Source organism: Carcharodon carcharias, chromosome 2 (genome assembly GCF_017639515.1).
Source record: "Carcharodon carcharias isolate sCarCar2 chromosome 2, sCarCar2.pri, whole genome shotgun sequence".
Lineage (NCBI taxonomy): Eukaryota > Metazoa > Chordata > Chondrichthyes > Lamniformes > Lamnidae > Carcharodon > Carcharodon carcharias.
The window spans coordinates 37,206,802-37,229,712 of record NC_054468.1 but is presented as its reverse complement, the minus strand read 5'-3'; the positions used below and the strand labels follow the sequence as shown (position 1 = coordinate 37,229,712).

The window sequence follows — 22,911 nt, the reverse complement described above, 5'->3', positions numbered from 1 at the left end:
CTATTTATATTTAGGTGTGCAGTGAGTCATACTGCAAATGTCAGTAGATAATATCTGTTGTTTCATATCAATTGTTTGCTTTTTGATTAATAGGAACTTGAGGAACAGATGAAGTACCTGAAAGAACAGAAATTTAAGAGGAGTGAGGAGTTATACTCCTTGACTGGTACAGTGAGAACAGTTGCAAACCAAATATCAGGAAATAAGACAACACTCCGCAACCTTAACAGTCGAATTGACAAACTTGACCATGACAGTATCAAGCAGCAGGAAGTAATTTACAGCCAGGTAAAAACTGGAATACAGTATTGTTATCTATGTTGTTTTGCTGTTTTGTTTTGTTTTACTGATGACAAATATTACTACCAAATGTTATGTTACAATTGTTTTAATGTAACATATTAGTCAGTAATTGTATCTGTCACAAACATTAACTTCATTTATAGCTTTAGACAAATAGTCCTACATAATTCATTCAGAATTTTAAAAAACATTTCTACAGTAGTTGGAAAGATCTGCAATTGAAAATTTTGTTTGACACTCTAACCAATTAGTATTCAAAAATAAATAAATGCATCATATATGACTTCAGCGTACAGTGTAAAGAGCTTAGTAAGTAGATGACAGGCAAAAATAATTGGATAGAGAACATGGACCAATGGAATACTAAAAATTAATTTTATACAATGAGATGTATTTATAATAGTTGTGCCTGATTCGTAATAGTTTATATTGCCTGTAAACCAGGGCTGAAACTATGGGCTTGATTTTAGACCCCCTCCCCCCCCACCCCCTGCACTCCGCCCCACCAGTGTATTTGAAGAATTTGAAAATACAGTGACTGGTGTTCCCATCACCTTCCCGCCCACCCCGATCAATCTCCAATTTTACAGTGGGTGGGGAGGCATCAGGCTCTACTTTACCTGGTGCAAGGGATCCCAGGTCAAGTGGGTAGCCCGGCAACATCCACTGCACAGGCTGCTGTCAGGCAAGAAATGGGAGGACCTCTTTCCTCCTTTGGGGCCCTTCGGTGGCACTCCCCCCCCAGCCCCCCCACCCCCCCACCCCTGCTCCCAAAGGTCATACCCCCTTTTAACCCTTCTCCTGGCCTCTCAAATCCAGACCCCCCCCCGCCTTCCCCCACCAACCTCCTTACCTCCTAGCTGGGATCTGCCAGTCAGGCCCCACCAATCCCCAGACTTACCTGTTAGTCCTTAACCTCTTCTTCATCAGGTCTGCCTATAGTCCCAGAGTGGCCACCATATGAATCGGGCAATGCTGGGACTATAGGGCTGCCAATCAATTTAAATTGGCCAGCAGCTCTTGGTGGTAGGTCTTCCTCCCCATTAGGGGCTGAAATCTTGACCTTAAACAATTAAAGCTGCTTCCAGCATAAAAAAGCTGTGGGGCTTTTCAGTTTGTCGGCGGGGTTGGGGGGCATGTGCGGAATACAGCACCCTGTAAAAATCAGCCCTGTTATCGCAATCTATGAATAATTTACCTGTATCATTTTCGCCCAAATCTGTTGGAAGGAATATTAAAGTTGTTCCCAAATTCAAAGCCTTGGCTGAGAGCTGAGTTTCAAAAAATATTGACCCAGATCTTCCAGTCTCTGGATCATTGGAGACCGGTGTATGACCCAAGATGTGCATCGGGACTCCGCAGAAATCTTGATGTGCGGACTTCATGAGAATTCCCGGGAAGGTGTTCTGCGCTGATTCTCTTTGCTGCTGTCTGTGTGGATGCTTGCACAGGGTGAATTCTTCTGCTTCATGGATCAGAAGCCTGGCCTTTTTAATTGTATCCAGATAAGTGGGTAGTTTTCTGTCTGTTCAGTGTCGAATGCAACAGTTCCCCACTGTTTGGAAGATTTGGGCTATTGTTACAAACCAGCATGACTTGCTTGCACCTGAAGTTTTCATAGGGTCCATCTAATTTGTAATATTTCTTGGTGAATGTTGTATTTATCATGGTGAAGTTGCCAGGACTTGAAAATAGAATGTATTCCTCTGTGGGTCATCCAGTGCCTGTGTCAAGTACTGTTCAATGAGTTATAACATGGCTAAATACAGAACGAAGCACCCTTTACTCTTCCTAGCAATATGCAAATCCCTAGAATTAACTGTGCACCCCTCCCATCACGGTCCGTAGCAGACCACAGGCTTGCACGATCACCAAGACTGCCTATTTCCACCTCTTTAACGTCGCTCAATTCCATTCCTGCCTCAACTCATTTGAAACACCCATCCAGGCTTTTGTTACCTCTAGACTTGACAATTCCAATGCACTTCTAGCCACCTTATATCCCATCATCCACCCTATATAAACTAGCCCTGAGCCAAAAATATGGTGCCCATATGTTAACTTGCTTCTAATCTCATACGTCCATCACTCCTGTGAAGACTACCTTTCCACTGCACTATTGTGACTTTTTTTGCATTTCCCATGTCAAAAATCCGTAGCAACTTGAGTAAAATTGTCAATTAGAGCTAAACTGAGGACAGTTTTGCACTGTATCAACAGCATCGGGGCATTTAATATAGTAGTGTCCCAAAATGCTTCACAAAGGCCATATCAATAAAATCATTTTTGACACCGAGTTGCAAAAGGAGATGTTAGAACAGGGAACCAAAAAGCTTGATAAAAGAGGTAGGTTTCAAGCAGCACCTTAAAAGAGGAGAGGTAGAGAGGGTAAGAGGTTTAGGGAGAAAATTCCAGAGCCTTGGGCCAAGGCGGCTGAAAGTAGAGTCGCCACCGTTGGAGCAGTTAAAATTAGGGATGTGACAGAGACCAGAACAGGATGAGCATTGGGTTTTCAAAGGCTTGTAGGTCTGGAAGAGGCTACAGAGATAGGGAGGACCAAGGTTATGGAAGGATTTGAAGAAAAGGATGAGGATTTTTAAAAATTAGTCATTGTTAGATGGGAAAACAAAACAAAAACAGGATTACCTAGAAAAACTCAGCAGGTCTGGCAGCATCGGCGGAGAAGAAAAGAGTTGACGTTTCGAGTCCTCATGACTCTTCAACAGAACTAGGTGAATCCAAGGAAGGGGTGAAATATAAGCTGGTTTAAGGGGTGTGTGTGTGTGTGTGTGTGTGTGTGTGTGTGTGTGTGTGTGTGTGTGTGTGTGTGTGTGTGTATGTGTGTGTGTGTGTGTGTGTGTGTGTGTGGTGGGGGAGTTGGGTGGGGGGAGGGAAGTGGACGAGGGTGGTGTGGTTGTAGGGACAAGCAAGCAGTGATAGAAGCAGATCCTCAAAAGATGTCACAGACAACAGAACAAAAGAACACAAATGTTGAAGTCGATGATATTATCTAAACGAATGTGCTAATTAAGAATGGATGGTAGGGCACTCAAGGTATAGCTCTAGTGGGGGTGGGGGGAGCATAAAAGATTTAAAAATATTTAAAAATAATGGAAATAGGTGGGAAAAGGAAAATCTATATAATTTATTAGAAAAAACAAAAGGAAGGGGGAAGAAACAGAAAGGGGGTGGGGATGGAGGAGGGAGTTCAAGTTATTGAATTCAATATTCAGTCCGGAAGGCTGTAAAGTGCCTAGTCGGAAGATGAGGTGTTGTTCCTCCAGTTTGCGTTGGGCTTCACTGGAACAGAGGAAGTGAAGGGGCAGGCGGGACACCCTGGTCCACTCCTCCATCACCCCCTACTCCTCAACCCCCACCTATGGCACCACCCCATGCCCAAGCAAAAGATGTAACACCTGCCCCTTCACTTCCTCTCTCCTCACCGTCCAAGGGCCCAAACATTCCTTTCAAGTGAAGCAGCATTTCACTTGCATTTCCCCCAACTTAGTCTACTGTATTCGTTGCTCCCAATGTGGTCTCCTCTACACTGGAGAGACCAAACGTAAACTGGGTGACCGCTTTGCAGAATACCTGCGGTCTGTCCGCAAGAATGACCCAAACCTCCCTGTCGCTTGCCAATTTAACACTCCACCCTGCTCTCTTGCCCACATGTCTGTCCTTGGCTTGCTGCAATGTTCCAGTGAAGCCCAACGCGAACTGGAGGAACAACACCTCATCTTCCGACTAGGCGCTTTACAGCCTTCTGGACTGAATATTGAATTCAATAACTTTAGGTGTTGAACTCCCTCCTCCATCCCCACCCCCTTTCTGTTTCTTCCCCCTTCCTTTTGTTTTTTCTAATAAATTATATAGATTTTTTTTCCCACCTATTTCCATTATTTTTAAATATTTTTAAATCTTTTATGCTCCCCCCACCCCCACTAGAGCTATACCTTGAGTGCCCTACCGTCCATTCTTAATTAGCACATTCGTTTAGATAATATCACCAACTTCAACACTTATGTGTTCTTTTGTTCTGTTGTCTGTGACATCTTTTGAGGATCTGCTTCTATCACTGCTTGCTTGTCCCTACAACCACACTACCCCCCTCCACTTCTCTCTGCCCCCCCCACCCCCCCACCCCCCCCCCCCACACACACACACACACACACACACACACACACACCTTAAACCAGCTTATATTTCACCTCTTCCTTGGATTCACCTAGTTCTGTTGAAGGGTCATGAGGACTTGAAATGTCAACTCTTTTCTTCTCCGCCGATGCTGCCAGACCTGCTGAGTTTTTCCAGGTAATTCTGTTTTTGTTTTGGATTTCCAGCATCCGCAGTTTTTTTGTTTTTATCTCTATTGTTACATGGGAAGTCAGTGAAGGTTAGCAAGCACAAGAGTGATGGATGTATGAGATTAGAAGCAAGTTAACGTATGGGCACCATATTTTTGGCTGAGGGCTAGTTTATATAGGATGGGATATAGGGTGGCTAGAAGAGCATTGGAATTGTCAAGTCTAGAGGTAACAGAAGCCTGGGTGAGTGTTTCAGATGAGTTGAGACAGGAATGGAGTCGAGCGATGTTAAAGAGGCGGAAGTAGGCAGTGTTGGTGATCGTGCAAGTCTCTGGTCTGTTACGGACTGTGATGGGAGGAGTGCATAGTTAATTCTAGCCCCACTTCTCCACAAGTTGCAACAATAGTTTAAATGTTTGATTCACCCACAAAACTGGCCAGTTGTTACCCCTTGATACTGTTCTTCCCGGCATTAAAAAAACTCTAACCAGGCTTCTTTCAGTAAACACAAAAAAAATTGATTTATTATAAAACAAACTACTTTTTAAAAAACAAGTTAATGAACTGGTTAACTTACAAATTGTAATTTAGAAGTGTAACGATTTTCCCCTTTTTAAAAAACAGATATTCAAGCCTTCATTCGCGCACACACACAAACACAAACAGGACAAAACAAACACAGGCCCCTGCAGAGGCTGGAGTTTGGGAATGTTTCTTTTGAAAGGATAAAATTCAAAGAGATCTTGACACTGTTGACCTGACAGAATTCTGGTCACAATAGGCCTGGATTTGTTGGTGAAACTGTCCTGGATGACCCTTACTTATCACAACCTTGCAGATTTTCAAAATAAAACAGACGAGTTATCTTGAGGAGATGTTTCCGAGGAAGGTTTAACTTACTCTAGACTGCAAATAACACAAAGGTGGGAAAGAGGGTGTCTTTTCCTTGCAGCTTGCTTCTAAGGCACCCACACACACTCACTGACTGAGAGTTTTAAAGACTAAGATGTTCAAAGAATACTTCTCCTAGGCCAGGTGTTTTTAACCAATTAGCAAGAGTCTTTAGCCTGGCAACAGCAGTTCCTTGTTAACTTAGAAGTACAAAGTATCTCTTCCCTCTCCAGGTATTCCTCGCTGCACATCTCTGTTGACCCATGGTTTCTTGAAGAATAGCATATTCACAGCCCCAAATTAATATTGCTAACTTTTAAAAATAACTAGGGAGGAAGAATGCCGAAAATTCAATGTCCTCCAAATTTTTCAAAAATGAGCTGCTCACAGGTCGGAAATTCATCTTGGGGTCACACCAAATACCAATGCTGCAAACTGTCTTGCTCAGCTTAAGACAGTTGCCAGGGATGAATATGGTGACCTGGAAACTGAGCTTGTGATGAGGGCCAAAGCCAATGGCTTTAGTCTTCCCAGTATTTAGTTGAATGAATTTTCTGTTTACCTAATGTTGGATGTCTGACAAGCAGTGTGACAAACTTAGGGCAGCGAAGGGGTTAAAGAAGGTGCTGGTGAGAAAGAGCTCCCTATCACCAGTGTACATGTGGAACCTAATGTTGTGTTTTCAGATGATATCACCGAGCAGTAAAAGTTAGATGAGAAATTGAAGGAGGCCAAGGATCCAAAGATAAAACATTGGGGCATCCCAGAGGTAACAGTGCAAGGTGGGTAGAGAAATCTTGCAGTTGATTCTCTGGCTGTGATTGGATAGATAGATTAGAATGAAATCAAGCTAGGGCAATTCCACCCAGCTGGATAACAAAGAAGAGGGGTTAGAGGAGGCTGGTATAGTTCAGCTGTGTTGAGGGCTGTAGGTAGGTCAAAAAGAATGAGAACTCATCACAGTCTCAGTCCCAAAGTTAATGGACTATTTCAATACTGCAGCCAGGCCAGAAATCTTATTGAAGGGATTCAAACATGGAACTGTATCAAAGATGGGTAATGGATTTGAGAGGCTACAACATGTTCAAGCACTTTGGAGCGGATAAGGAGGTTGAAAATAGGGGGATAGTTTGCAGGTACAGATGTGTCAAGAGTAGTTTTTGTGAGGACATGGGTGATTTTGGCATATTTGAAGAGGGAGGACAGTACCTGAGGAGGAGGAGCCATTAAAAATATCAGCTAACATAGCAATCAGGATTGCACTTGAGTGGTCAACAGTTCAGTCAGAATAGGTTTGAGAGAACAGGAGGTGGATCGGATGAACAAGATGAGGCCAGAGAGAACATTGCAGCATTGTAGAAGATGGGGTAGAACCGAGCGATATATGTGAGTTCAGAGCTATGGCAATGGGTAACATTTGGGAAATATGTGCCACAGGGCCAGATAAAGAGAAGGAAGCAGCACAGGCAGCTAAACAACTGGTCTCAATCTTTGTGACAAAATCCATGAGAGTCTTGTACTTAATGCCAGAGGCGGGGGTGCAGGAGGCAGTGGAGGATGGCTTAACAAGATGCTTTGTGGTTGAGAAGAGAAGGCAGCGATTATCTCTGCATCCTTGGGTAATTTTTGATTAGTGAGCAGTTTATCGATGGAGAGCATAAGCCGATAATGCTTTGTGGCTTAACCAGATCTGACGATGTATGGTTAACCTCGTCGTTCATCAAAGACATTCAGGTCTGTGTCCCTGGGATGAGGGGTATACAGGGAAAAAGTTAGAGTGAGAGAGTAATGGTTCTGATGAGGACAGGAGAATTAACAGTGGTAGAGAAGGTGCAATTTAGCAAATCAGTAGCTGCAGAAATATCATGATGAATTATAGGCCAAAGACTAGATAGTTGCGAATTTGAAAGTTCAATGGTAAGTAACTTGAGGGAGTGCTTTTCCAGGGAAGGGGAATATGGGGAGACCACAGTGTAATATGTTGGTCCATATTCACACAGAACTTGATCAACATTGCCCAAATTCATTTGATATTGCAACCTTAGAGCCAGCAGACATAGAAGACTTTTATTCCATAATTTGACTTGAGTTCAGACCCAGAGCCCGATAGTGAAAGGCCAGTGTAACAATCCATGATACCATTCAGTCCTTCAGTCAGTGGTTTATTTTTCAGAATCTTGATGTTGTACTTTACATTGTTTTCTGCCCGTTTTACCTGAAATACACTAGCTTGCGTTTGTTAGGTTACTTTCGTGGATGCGTATTTAGCTCCTATAGCCTTAAAAGTACCTTTATTGGCCCTAATATATGGATAGCTTTTATTAATGTGCCCAGGATTACAAAACTTTTTTAAACATTGCTTTGGCAAATGCATCCACAGAATCTTTTTTTTCATATCTTCAAAAAGCAAAGCTTCATGGCATCAGACTTCGTTTCAGTCTTAAACTGCCAAACAAGCTTGTTGAACAGATAGATGATCAAATACAAAACAACAATGCTATCATCCATTAAATTTACAATAGACATTGTACAAAAGTTACTCCTTGAGAGGAAAACATAAATATTGGATTCCATATAATAAACTATTACTTTATAGTTGACTTTATTTGTTACATGTTCAGTATATTGTGACACAGCAGATTGTAAATACTGAGCTATTCAAATCCCACAGGGAAACTTGAAAGAACTGTCACAACTAATTTTCAATTTGTATGTTTTGAGATGCAAGTTTTGTATTCAGTAATAATAAGACCACAGAGACTTGTGAGGTTTTTATAAAACTAAATTAAACATTTATTAATAAAAGAAAATATCGTAAGCACATACATACATCTACAAATTACTGCTACAATAATTTTTAAATCCCAAGTTAATTTGATTCCCAGTTACGCCTTCATTAAGGCAACCGTAAAACACAGATTTTAAAAGACGCGGGCAAAGTCTACAATACCCTGAACAGTCGAATGCAAAGTGGGTTCTCTTACTTCAGTCCCTGAAGGCAGCTGTTTGACGTATAGATGCTGAAGGCTTTTCACACTTGTTGAACCTTAGACTGCCTCCCTGACAAACAGTCTACTCTCCTTTATACATATCTTCCCTTTTGAATGCAAATTCCCATTGTTTCACCATGTCTTTGGACTTCATCTTTCTGATACTAAAAATCTCTCATAGGATTAAACTTTATCAGTAATCTTTGGGAAAAATAAACACACTCTTTCTAAATTTCACCTGGCTACGTGACACATTTCATTCCCTCTTGTGAAAACTAGTCTAGTTTATTTAAAAATGCAAATGTTCCCTTGACACCTATGTTTCTAAACTTCCCCATGTTTGCCAAAGTAACATTTCAAACCTAACTTCTCTTCTTACTTCAAAGCACCCAGCTGCCTAGATGCCTCTAATTGAATTAAGTCACACGCATATACGCAGACACATATGGACCCATCCCCCATCCCACTATTACTCTATTTTACAATAAATTCCAATAACATTATGAGAATAATTATATCTCCCTGACAAGTAGGTCTCACCAAGAGGTTTCTAAGTCTTGTATGGTTGAACGTTAAGTGTTTATTGGTAACACATAACTATGTACATGTAGATAGGGTATAGCCCAAGCTATGAGTTAACTCCAGGCTTGCTTCTACACAGGTCTCTAACCAGTCCACAACTGACCCTAGTTTCAGGTCAATTGTCTCTTTACATCACACTGTGCACAGTACTGTTTCCCAGTTCCACATTAATCCTTGCTATGCCAGATACCCTGATACTTCACCTCCCCCCAAGTCTTTACCCAACATATTTTACATTACATTCATGTTACCCTTTCCCCGTCACCACCCTCCCACATCCCCAAGTCTCTGACTTGATAAATTCAGATGGTCTGGAGGCTTGACAGTTCTTCCAGATCTTGTTCTGGTCACATTTGGAGGAGTGATAGGCTTTGTTGATTTGGGCAACCTTTGTTGTTTTGGAATTTGAGTTGTAGTCTGTGTTTCTGACACTTGGTTGTCTTCTACAGATACTCTTTTTTCATTCCTTGGAGTTTTTAAAATTTGTTTATGAGATGTAGGTGTTGCTGACTAGGCCAGCATTTATTGCCCATCCCTAATTGCCCTTGAGAAATGGTGGTGGGCTGCCTTGTTGACCCTCTGCAGTCCATGTGGTGTAGGTACACCCACAGTGCTGTTAGGGAGGGCGTTCTACGATTTTGACCCAGTGACAGTGAAGGAGCAGCAATACATTTCTAAGTCAGGCTGGTGAGTGGTTTGGAGGGGAACTTGCAGGTGGTTGTGTTCCCATGTGTCTGCTGCCCTTGTCCCTCTCGATGTTAGTGGTCATGGGTTTGGAAAGTGCTGTTTAAGGAGGCTTGGTGAGTTCCTGCAGTTTATCTTGTAGATGGTACACATTGCTGCCACTGTGATAAAAACAAAAAAACTGCGGATGCTGGAAATCCAAAACAAAAACAGAATTACCTGGAAAAACTCAGCAGGTCTGGCAGCATCGGCGGAGAAGAAAAGAGTTGACGTTTCGAGTCCTCATGACCCTTCGACAGAACTGGTTCTGTCGAAGGGTCATGAGGACTCGAAACGTCAACTCTTTTCTTCTCCGCCGATGCTGCCAGACCTGCTGAGTTTTTCCAGGTAATTCTGTTTTTGTTTTGCTGCCACCGTGTGTTGGTGGTGGAGGCTGTGAATGTTTGTGGATGGGGTACCAATCAAGCGGGCTGCTTTATCTTGGATAGTGTCAAGCTTCTTGAGTGTTGCAGTCATCCAGGAAAGTGGGGAGTATTCCATCACACCTGTGACTTGTGCCTTGTAGGTGATGGACAGGCTTTGGGGAGTCAGGAGATGAGTTACTCGCTGCAGGATTCCTAGCCTCTGACATGCTCTTGTAGTCACAGTATTTATGTGGCTAGTCCAGCTCCGTTTTCTCCTTTTAAGTTGTACTTTGTCAACTCCCCATCTTCTCTGATTGGGGACCATCAGCCGGTTCCGTTTTTTCCGGCAAGAGTGTTCACTCCATTCGTAGCGCAAAATGTTTTTTTCTTTTTCCGTGATCTTTCTGTGAATTGAAGGTGTGTCTCCATGTCGTTTGGATGTTCCTCATCGGTGGGCACTGTGGGTGTACCTACACTACATGGACTGCAGCAGTTCAAAAAGGCAGCTCACCACCACCTTTTCAAGGGCAACTAGGGATGGGCAATAAATGCTGGCCCAGCCAGCAAAGCCCACATCCCATGAATGAATAATAAAGAAAGGGCTCATCCTGCAGTTTGGCTTTTGTCACAACACTATGTTCTTCCGTGTGGCTCCGTGCCTCACTGAGGTGTGTTCTAGCGGGTTAATGGTCACTAGTTCCTTGCTTCAGCAGCGTCTTGCAGCTTTGCACGTTGGCTGGAGGTTTCAGTGTCTGTGCTGTGGTGTTTACAGGTTGTGTGACAGCAACCGGTGGAGCCTGGGGTTGGTGCTCAATCTTCTGTTGCTGGTCATTTTCCTGTGTGTCTTCCACTCAAGGTACTGTGATAATTATCTGAAGTTTTGGCTGGTCTTACCAAAGAGAAGCTTCTGCCGCCTGAAAAGGAATTGGAGAAACCAGTTCAGACAATTGAGAGCTGAAGACCCAGTCAAGAGTCTTTTGACTGGCAGGCCTTTCAGGAACCTGCAATTCTGTATAGATGTCAACAGAGGTAGTCTTAACGTCTTTTCCCATTTTAAGAAGGTTAAGGGCAACATGGGCATCTCTGCTCAAGAGAGAAAATAATTGGTTTCGGATGACGTACGTGATTTCAAATGTCTGCCTGTCTCCATACCTTAGTGGTTTAGGATCATGTCTATGGCCGTAAGTCAGATTCCTCCAGACCCATAGAATGGTGTGTCTGTAATTCATAGCCAGAGGGGTCTCAGAGACAGCTTCTTATGTGAGAGGACTGTAATACTGGCTCCCAAGTCCTGTTTGAAGTTGATGAGGTGACTGTTTACTGAAATGTCTGCGGTCCAAGAAGAGAATCCAGGATCCTGACCTCACCCAAGAAGTAGAGCTGGATCTCTTCCTGGTGCAGTACCTCAATCTCATGGATTGTCTTTGGATCCTCCGCTTGCCTTGGTGCCTTAGGTTTGTGTAGCTTTCTGTAGCGTCCCAGGCAGTTATAGTTGAAACACCGCACTGCAGTTGCTCGACATGGATCTTGTCTGTCAGGTAGTTTGGCTTTACAGCGTTGACGTGGTTGCCCACCTTTTTATGGTCTTTTTAGGCATTGCGTTCCTTGGCCCGGAGTCTCTCTGCATCTTTGGGCGGAATCATCCTAGATTTGCATGAAGTGAGGTAGCGGGCGGCTTCTCACGCCATATGGTCTCAAACCCACTGCATTAATTATGAATTCCCAAGAAACACGCCGTTTCCATGGCGCGTGGGATCTCATTCGCCTGCACACCATCACCTCGCCGCTTCATCATGCTGGGCACCATTTGTAAAGTGTAGCCACGCACACACCTCTTAGTGCTTCCGGCCCATAGCTGCTACTCAGAAGACATGGCCCCGAAAAGCAAGAAGACCGTGGCCCTCAGGTTCATTGACGCATCCCTTGAGCACCTTTTGCATACTATGGAGTCCCGTCGTGAAGACCTCTATCCCCGCTCTGGCCGCAGGATGGCCAACAACATCACTAATCCGGCTTGGGAGGCAGTGGTCAGCACCAACACCCTGCAAAAGAGGACAGCCACCCAGTGCCACAAGAGGATGAATGAGCTCCTCTGTTCCACCAGGGTAAGTCACTCTTCTCATTACTCTCAACTCACACACTCACAAACCCATCGCACATCCACAGGGTCCTCACTCACTGCCAATTCAAGGGACATCACCATTCACTCTCTCACATACACCTTCATTGTCCTCATCCCGTCCATGGGACCACTCACCACCCACACATGCCAGGCACAATTATCACCTGGCCTGGCAATCATCCTGCTCCATCTCAATTCATGCAGGACAAGCTGGTAAACAACAAGAGGGACAGGTAGCATACTCGTGGAGGAATGCCTGAAATCAATGTCCTCATGGACTTTGAAAACAGAGCCATCCAGCTCGCTGGCGAGGGTCTGGACCGTTCTTGTGCCAATGGTAAGGTCGACGGTGCTCTACCAAGTGAGGATCCAGCAGTGCAACATGCATCAGATAACCATGCGTGATGTGTCCTGTTTCACAGGCCACTGCCATGCACTAATTATCTTTCCTTTCTCTCGCAGGCACATCTGGGAAACTGCCAAAAGACTCCACGACCCTGGGCCTGTAATCAAGCCCCGAGGGAGGTTCAGGAGAGGCATCCGCTGAACCCCTGCCTGAAGACCCATCACAGCACTCACCCACACCCTCCACCAGCAGAGACACACACCTCGGTGGGACCTAGCCTTAGAGTAGCCTCAGGATCACAAGCTGGTGAGCGCACCACGCTTTCTAATCCACGGCATGCGGCAGCAGGGACTTCCCAGGTGTCCGGCACTCAGAGGACTGCTGGAGGCCAGAGATTTGCTGAGTCCAAGTCACATGATGAGCCTCTAAACTCGGTCATGTCACTGTTGCTGGAGCTGCAAAGGCAAGCTTGGGAACATCAAGAAGGGATGTCTGCTGCACTCCTCAGATTGCAAAGCATGATAGAGGAGTCCATCCGCCTTCAGGCTGAGGCGATATTGTCGGTATGCCAGCGCACCAAGGTCAACACTGGTGTGATGACAGCCTCCATGGAGACCTGGCCCAGCATGTTGTTCCTGCACTGCTGCGCAGGCTGAACTCCTTTGCCAACGCTATAGTTGGTCTCCAATAGCGTGCACGCAAGAGGGGTGGGGGGCAGCCTGATCTCATTCCATCTATCTCTTCTCCTCAAGGAGTTAACTACGGGCCATTGGGCATCCATTGGGAGGAGGATCAGCAGGTGCACCCCCCGGGGCCATCCATCCAGGTGACTCCAGGAGTGTCCAGCCCATGTGAATCCCCTCTTCCTGTGAGCCCAGCAGCTCCTGCTCCACAGGCTGAGGAGGGTGCCACTGCCACATGGCAGGACCGGAAAGCAGGCCTTGGCCCTCCAGGTCTCAGCCCTTCAGAGGCCGCCTGCCAAGGTCATCACAGAAAGGGCGTAGCAGTCAGCTGGTTGCCTCCATCTCTGTTGTGGATGGCCAGGGAGCACCAAGACATAGCGGCAGGGTTAGAAAAGTTAAGAAGATGTAGTTGCACAGCCTGGCCGTGGGTGTTAATCACATGTATATAATGTTCACTATTGTAAATAAACTCCCAAGAATGTCTCTCTGCCTATAGCTCCTTGTTCGGATGAGCAGTGTCGTGTCACTCAGATGTGAAACCTTTCTGCACAAGCTAAAGGCAGGCATCTCAGTCCAGGGCCTCTTCCCTGTGCTTTGTGCAGCCTTCAAACCAAAGTGATGATCCAGCCTCACACTCGCTGGACATATTAGTGATGCCTGCACCTCGACGATGCTGTCATTGCTGTCAGAATGTCGTGGGCAGGCGTCACAGGGTTCCGTCATTCTCTCTGTGTGCTCTCAGCAACTTTAAGGTGGGACTGGCCCCCATCTCTTCAGCATCTGTGGCCAGTGATGCTGTGCCCCTGAAGGGGCCAGGTGCAGATGGTGGACAAAGGATCAGATGCTTTTAAAGTTTCATGGCTGCATCTCCATGATATGACCCTGATCACAGAGCGCAAGAGAGCTGCCGTAGGCCAGACAGGAGGTAGACATTCTCAGAGGCTATGTGAAGATCTCTGGAGTGTCCTCACTGCATGTCATCATCATCCTTCTGGAACCAAGCGACCATCAGGGCCCTCATTGCATCTCCATGACAGGAGCATTGTCACAGAGGTTATGTGTGCTGCCATAAGCTAGACTGGAGTCAAATGTTCATAGATGCAATGTGAGGATCTATGGTGTCTCCTCACTGCATGTCGTCATCATCCTCCACAAATCTAGCAGCTGCGAAGGCCTCCCGAGGGCACCTGCCTTGTCTGACCAGTGTAAGGGCTTCATCGCCATCATCATCGCCTTTGAGGACCTCCTCACCCTCATCACCATCAACGACCTCCTCATCGGAAGAGACCTCCGGCTCCTGCATCTCCTCCTCAGCCAGCTCCTCTCCCCATTGCAGCGCCAGGTTGTAAAGGGCACAGCAGGCGATGACGATGCACGACATCCTCTGTGGACTATATTGCTGGGCTCCACCAGACCAGTCCAGGCACCAGAATCTCATTTTCAACATCCCGATGGTTTGCTCCACCGAGTTGCAGCATGAGCCTTGTTATACCTTCGCTCTGCTGCAGTCTTAGGCCGCTGCATAGGTGTCATCAGTCACATCCTCTGCAGTTAGCCCTTGTCCCCTAGGTGCCAACCCTGCAGCCTCTGTGGACCCTGGAAGATATCAGGAGCCTGTGACCAACTGAGAATATAGGAGCCATGGACACCTCCTAGAAACTGTGCGCTGACCTGCAGGATGCATTTGTGGTGGTCACACACCAGCTACACATTCAGTGAACAGAAGCCCTTGTGGTTGACATAGTTTAACCCTTGTTGCAACAGAGATCTGAGCACCATGTGAGTGCAGCTGATTGCACCCTGCACTTGAGGGAAACCTGAGATCTGGGCAAAGCCAATCGCTCATGCATCCTAGCTCTCTTGAATCCTCACATAGATGGCATCCGTGACCTCATCGATGCATTTGTGGGTGGAGGCTTGCGATATCCCACAGAAGGCACCTGTGGACTCCTGAAAGGAGCACCGGCATAAAAATTGAGCGCCACTGTCACTTTCACGGCCACTGGCAGTAGGTGGCCTCCATGTTTCCACAGTGCCAAATCCCGCAGTAGCTGGCAAATGTGCCCAACCAGTTTCCTAGACATACGCAGTCTTCGGCGACACTGATTTTTGGTCATCTGCAGGAATGAAAGGCGGCGTCTATAGACCCTGGGTATACCTAGGCACCGACCAATGATGGCTTGCTGTGGCTCTTCAACAGCATGTGCAGGTGCCCCAGCCGCCCCTTCTTCCTGAGAGTGCTGCTCCCCCCTCTGCACAGCTAGGCACCTCCATTACTCTCTCCTCCCTTGTCTCCACTCTCTGTACGCCACAAGGCATACAGCTAGTTCACCAGACTCCATGCTCCTGATTTACTCCTCCTGCAAGATGAAAGAGAGAGATGCATAGGTTAGCTTGGGTATACTAAGAGCCTCTCTTGTTTAAGTCCAAAGGCCCCTTAACTCTTCCTGGAGAATGCTGGCCACCACTTGGATGTCCTGAGCTTATTGCGCTGCATGGCTGCTCAAAACCCCAACCATCTCCACCCCATTCTGCCTGACCGATTGGCGGCAGCCTTGCCCATTGAACTGCATGCTGTGCTCTCAGCTCAGCGCAGGCATTCCCCAAACCCACACTGCAATGCTGTTTTGTTAGTTTGAACCATGGGGGAGACTAGTCCAAACCGGGATGATGACATTGCAAGGGGCTGTGAGCCCCTCCACCAGTGACTGCACCATGGCCAGCTTTAGCAAGATTTTACAGCACGCATAGTTGTCCAACTATCCTGCAGTCCACTAAAACGCTCATTAGTTTACAGTCTGTGCCCAAGGAGTGAAAAGCTCTGTAACATTTGGTGGCACTTTCTTGCCTCTGCGTTTCTTGAGTGGGCAGATAAACTGGGCTCGACTCCACACATATCAATGTGGCTGCATCTGAACAGTCTCAGCTGCAGAAGAATGGTCACTTTATACAAGGTTTCTCTAATGCACGGCCACTACCCTTGCCCCTCACCTTGTACATGTTTGCGCACTACCTTCAACCAAAGGGCAGTCCTTGCCCCTATGCTTGTAATGCACCTCAACATTGATGTTAACAGGCAAACCTGTAACATTTCTTGTGTACTCACCTCCAAGTTCCCCTCAAGGTGCAGCCCACCAAGTGCACACCTCATAATGTTGTTGTGAAACATGTCTGCACCCAATCATGATTGTGAGCTGATGATCCAGAGGGGGCGGGGGGTGGGGGTGGGTGGTGGTGGGTGATGATTCCAGTGGGCTGGCCTTTTAATGATATACAGATGTATTACAATGGGGTTCCCAACACATCCAGTGGCAGGAAACGTGACCCACTATCGATGGGCTGAGCAGACAATCACAAATTGGTTTCACGACACCATGAAACTGATTTTTGACCTTCCCGTCATATCGTCCACTCATGCTGCGAAGCACACCCGATGCCAGCAGGCATGGACAATTCCATCCTTTGTTTCACTAGCTGGACAGTTGGGGTTGCTCTGTACCATGGCTTGCTTTCACCACCTAAAATGGATCAGTGCTGTTGGCATTTTTCAGTCTGTCTTCCTATTTGGATTTCCTTTTCTAGAGTCAGATCTCCCTTGGCCTGTAGAATGTCTGAATGGGCATCGTCAGTCACTCCAACAACGATTCTGCCCCTTATGAGTTCTGGCTTAAGGTCACCGTGGTCACAGCCTTCAGCCAATCTATATAATTTGTTTATCAAAGAGTCAACTGATTGTCTAAGCTGTTGGAGAGATTTATTGAATTTTGCTCTCCAAAATTTTGTTGCTTCTTAGATTAAAATATGTATCGAATAATTTTAGAACTTCTTCAAATTTATCTGAGGATTTGTTTATTCCTTGCCTTGCTATAATATGATCAGCTATCGGACCTACTGAATAGCATATTCACTTGTTCAGCTTCTGTCTTTTTATCTAATCCTGAAGCTATCATGTATCTTAAGAGCCCTTTCTGCCAACGTCCTAATTTTGTGCTTGAATCAGTCCAAGTTTGTCTGGTAATGTTGGTTTGTTGTCCATGGTTGCTTTAAAGTCTAGGGGAGTACTATGTTAAAAACTGTGCAGGTTTTAAAGATGACGCTGCAGTAACCATTTTTTCAAAGAGTCTTCCTGCGCTTTTTGTATTTTGGCAGGGTCTCGTGGTGGTAGCGCTCCCATCCTCTTTAAGGTTTAGTTTTTTGCAGCGATTTGTTAAATCAATGATTTGGGGCCTACCCTGCAATATTGGACGAGTTTGGGGCATTTATTCCTGGCTTTGTCTGAGGTTTTTAAAAGTTCTGCTTTTTCTTCTTACGAGTTCAGCTGCCACGTAGTATTGCGCCCATTCTGAACCCAGGCTCGGCACAGTGCTTTCAGAAACAGGCTGCTCTGGCTTTTTAACAGTGCTGAAGCTTGTTAAACTAGTCCTAGCTTAGAACTGAATTTTTTGCTCACCCCTGCTAGGTCCTTTGACTCTGCACTCTGTAGGCATTCGCAACAGACCTCCACAAGACTTTGTGGAGTCCTCAGCTGCACAATGGAGTTTTTTCTCTGCCTTTCTGTTTCCAATTCTGCAATGGAGCTTCTTTCAGGCATCTCCCTCTGTGTCTTCACTTCAGGTGCTTTCAGTCAGGTCAGAATGCAGCTTCTTTAATTTTCTAGCTTTTGAATTTCAGCTCCAGCTTCTTTGAGGTTCTGGGTTTTTCCATTAGTTGCCACCATGTTGCATGTTCAGTAGGTCTCATGAAGACTATCTGAATCTTGTATGGTTGAACATTAAATGTTTATTGGTAACACACAACTATGTACATATATACAGAGTATAGCCCAAGCTATGAGCTAACTCCATGCTTGCTTCTACACAAGTCTCTGTCCAGTCCACAACTGACTCTAGTCTCAGGTCATGTGTCTCTACATCACACTGTTGGAGGTATTATTTTCCAGTCCCATACTGACCCTTGCTATGCCAGATACCCTTATATTACATACATCAGGACTCTTTCCTTACTGTGTTACCAATTGTAGGAGCTAAATGGCCTGGCTGAGCTCTTTGAAAGTTCCAAACAAACTCAGTGAGGAAGAAATTGATTATGGGACATTTGGGGGTAAACGCCTCAACCAAAAGATATGAGGCCAGCCCAAAATTTGTCCTCAGGCCACATTATTATTACTTGGGCACATTGCTAACATTGTTATGCTTCCAAAGTTGCTCTCCCCAATTCTAAAATTGAATGCCTGCCCATTTGCTCTACCTGACCGAAGGTGTCCTGGAAGGGGCAGAGTGGAGCAGCATTGGGCAGTGGGGAAGTGGTAGTGGTACGGTGGCAGCTGCAAGTGCTGTGGAGTGTGTGGGAGCACTTCTTCTGCTCCAGGCTCCACAACTATTTCTGATTACTTTTTTTGAAGAAACATCTCTCAGGGGCTGCTGAAGAATGTCAAGCTAAACAGGCCAGGATTTTCCTCCACTTCGGAATAGGTAATTTCAGCAAGGGAACTTAAAACAGGTCTTAGGCTCCTCTAATATAGGTAAGGGGTGCTAACAGCTATTGGACGGGGCATGCATGGATTTGGCATGGGAAGTCCCATCTCTAAATTTGTCTCCATTGTACCCGTTTTATGTCCAAAAAAAGGGACGCAACACTTACAAATGATTTTGAACAATGGTCAATCTTAAATGCTTACACTTGAATACTTGCCAATTAAATTTAAATGTGAAAGTCAGGTAATTGAGAAAATCATACAGTATCTTTTTGTTTCAATGTGGCTTGGCTCTTCTACCCAGCCTGTAATTTTGGAGACAATTGAAACAAAACTGCAAGTTGTATTGACTTAGGCTGAGAGTTGGTTTTTAATGTTGTTTGTTTTTAAACTCTGTTAGAATGAAGATTGAACTATAGGGATGTCTACCACAACAAAAGTACTGGTTTATATCAGCTTTATATTCATTATACAGCTAATTTGAGTTGTTCAGGACAAAACATTGTCCCTTTTTGTGAAAGAATTGAAGTTTGGATGATGGAATCAGATGGTAGAGTGATTTAGAAAGTTGCCTTTTGATCCCTGGGACCAGGGTTGTAATTCAGACCAGACAGATGGTGTGAATGTATACTTTCCCTTTCTTTATAGCAGCATAGTGAGAGGTACACCTTGCTTGCAATCTATGCCTTAGATTGCATATGGTGTTTGCTTGATGCTAATAACGTTTGCTTGATACTAATACAAAAGGCAGAAACATGTTCCATTCCACACCAGTGACATTCTCATTCATCTTCATGTGTTCAATTTCACGTAAAAGATTGCATTTTTTTTTCATTTTTATACCAGTGGAATGGCAAATAGGATAAGTGAATCATCACCTACCTCTGGCTGCCACACAGACCATTTTGAAATTAGTTCAAAGATTGCCCTCAAATTCTATGAATGCTTATGCCTTAAACCAGAATGTCTGTTTAGTTGAGAAAAAATACTTAAAACTTGACAGTTATATATCTTTTCTTTTCATAGGATTTTCAAATCCAGCAGCTGGAGCGAAGGTTGGCCAAGTTAGAAGGAAATGTGAGCAGTAATGAAAATGAGTTGCTAGGGGAAAAGGTAGCAGAACTCTCAAAAAACCTGGACGAGAAGAAAAGCACAGTGAACCTATTGAACGCACAGCTTAAGAAACTCCAGGTAATTAATCTGTGCTTGTTCATCATCACTCAATTTTGTCAAATTTAACTTGACTAACTCTTTCAATGTTTTATCCTGCAGATTTTGATCTTGTTTGTCTTTTCAGAAATGTCTCTTAATTCTTCGTAGTGCTATTTGCAATAAATTGTGTCTTGATTATGCTTCTTCTTTAGAATATTGAGTGACTTGGCCAAAATAGATAAGTAATGTTGTACAGTAAAATATAGATTTAACCACACTTGAAATATAACTCAAGACTCTGTGGAACACCTTGGGAATATTCTTTGAATATTTGGTAAGAAAGAAATAGTTTACACCACGACTGCAGATTGCAACATCAGTTTGGAACAGTTACTGAATTAACATATGAAGTTGGAAATAATAAGACCAATAAAAAAGTGTTGACTAACGGCTGTATCACCATAATCTTTTATTCATTTATGGAGGTGGATGCTGCTGATAGGGCCAGCATTTATTGGCCATCCCTAATTGCTCTAGAGAACATGGTGGTCAGCTATTTTCTTGAACTGCTGCAGTTCATGTGATGAAAATATTGCTGAAAAAAGAGACATGCTATCAAAGCTTTTCATCTTGCACTCATCAGGATAGTTTGCAAGAATTTTCTAATAGTAACGGGGGAACATTAATTTATGCTGCATGAGAAGAGTGCAGATTGGGTGGCAAGTGGATTGTGATTGATATAAACATTGTCATGGAGAATGCAGCATGGAAAAATTAACTGCCCAGCTTTGTTCAAATTAAAACCGGACAGGTCAACTCTGATTGGTCAAGGCATTGACCTAGGGAATGAACTAGGGAATGGCTATTCCCTAAGCTCTTGTTTCATTGAAAAAGGCGCAATGTGTGGACTTGTTCCTTTTATCTTCTGTGTGTGAATATATGTGGCTTTTAGTATGCATTAGTGAGCCACACTGCGAACCCAACTGACAATGTTAAATTGGTTTTCAGCGTAATTCTTAGCACAACCAGGATTGTTTAGCAGGTGTTGTCCAATTGCGGAATCACATCTAATGTTGGACACTACATTTTGAGTTTTGCAAGCACGAGCTAGTTGGGTATGGTCAGTACTTTGCTTGTTGCAAACAGCCAAAGGGACGTGCTGTTTGATACGATCTGCCAATCATTGGGACGTACAGCCTATATACTTGGCATCACAACAGCACTGAAATTCAAATACCACATTGCTCATTTATGTATAAGCAAAATACTGCGGATGCTGGAAATCTGAAACAAAAACAGAAAATGCTGGAAAAACTCAGCAGGTCTAGCAGCATCTGTGCTGTGAAGAAGGGTCATATGGACTTGAAACATTAACTCTGTTTCTTTCTCCACAGATGCTGCTAGACCTGATGAGTTTTTCCAGCCTTTTCTGTTTTTGCTCATTTGTGTGATAGGTAGAACATTTTTTTAGCTTGATGGCAGCATCCTGTTAGTGGCGAATACCACTTGTGTTGCTGCAGAGTAACAGCGTGCAGTGGCTAGCTTCACCTGTTTCTCAAATTGATCCTGATTGGTTGGTAAGAGGACTCTGAGTGGTAGAGGTGTTGCCATGGAGAGTGCACCAATGTGCAATCAGAGTCAAGCTGCCTGGTTTAAATTTCAAACAATGTTTGGCAGTTAACTGTCAGTCACCATCCATTGATTTATTCTCCATGACAATGCCTCGTCTAATCAGAATCCTCTTGCCAACCAATCAGCACTCCCTTTGCATACAATATAAATATGTTGTTTTCCCTGACATTGGTATTTTCTTACGAATTGTCCTGATGAGTGCAAGACGAAAAACTTTGACAAAAAATTTCTTTTTTCAGCAATACCCAATGAAAATCATGGGCAGCATAAATCGGAGGCGAAATTTTAAAATGCATCCAGCATGCCTCCAGATTTGTCCTCCTCACACATGTTTGCTCAGCATTAGGAAACAAAAATTCAGCCGATTGTCCTTGTTCCCAGCTACAAATTCCATTCCTAGCTACCAATTCTGTCCCAAACCATGCTGTCTGAGGCTGAACCAGACTGTTAGCAACCTTGGTGTCATATTTGAGCCCAGGATGATCTTCCAACTACAAATCCACATGATAACTAAGAATAAAAACAAAAAAACTGCGGATGCTGGAAATCCAAAACAAAAACAGAATTACCTGGAAAAACTCAGCAGGTCTGGCAGCATCGGCGGAGAAGAAAAGAGTTGACGTTTCGAGTCCTCATGACCCTTCGACAGAACTTGCGTTCGAGTCCAAGAAAGAGTTGAAATATAAGCTGGTTTAAGGTGTGTGTGTGGGGGGCGGAGAGATAGAGAGACAAAGAGGTGGAGGGGGGGGTGGGGGTGTGTGGTTGTAGGGACAAACAAGCAGTGATAGAAGCAGATCATCAAAAGATGTCAACGACAATAGTACAATAGAACACAAAGGTGTTAAAATTAAAGTTGGTGATATTATCTAAACGAATGTGCTAATTAAGAATGGATGGTAGGGCACTCAAGAGCTAGAGCTATACCTTGAGTGCCCTACCATCCATTCTTAATTAGCACATTCGTTTAGATAATATCACCAACTTTAATTTTAACACCTTTGTGTTCTATTGTACTATTGTCGTTGACATCTTTTGATGATCTGCTTCTATCACTGCTTGTTTGTCCCTACAACCACACACCCCCACCCCCCCCTCCACCTCTTTGTCTCTCTATCTCTCCGCCCCCCACACACACACCTTAAACCAGCTTATATTTCAACTCTTTCTTGGACTCGAACGCAAGTTCTGTCGAAGGGTCATGAGGACTCGAAACGTCAACTCTTTTCTTCTCCGCCGATGCTGCCAGACCTGCTGAGTTTTTCCAGGTAATTCTGATAACTAAGAATGCCTATTTCCATCTCTCACCTGTCTCCATCCCGTTTCAGCTAATCAGCTGCTGAAACCC

The 22,911-nt window shown here is 44.5% G+C and overlaps 1 protein-coding gene across 1 annotated transcript in view; it reads left to right on the top strand.

Moving 5' to 3' along the window:
- Positions 1-22,911, top strand: part of ccdc39 (coiled-coil domain containing 39) — a 141,691-nt gene that overhangs the window by 41,745 nt on the left and 77,035 nt on the right. Inside the window, exons 10-11 of the mRNA XM_041204947.1 lie at positions 94-288; positions 19,809-19,973. Of these exons, the coding sequence (XP_041060881.1) occupies positions 94-288; positions 19,809-19,973 (360 nt within the window). The remainder of the gene's footprint in view (positions 1-93; positions 289-19,808; positions 19,974-22,911) is intronic.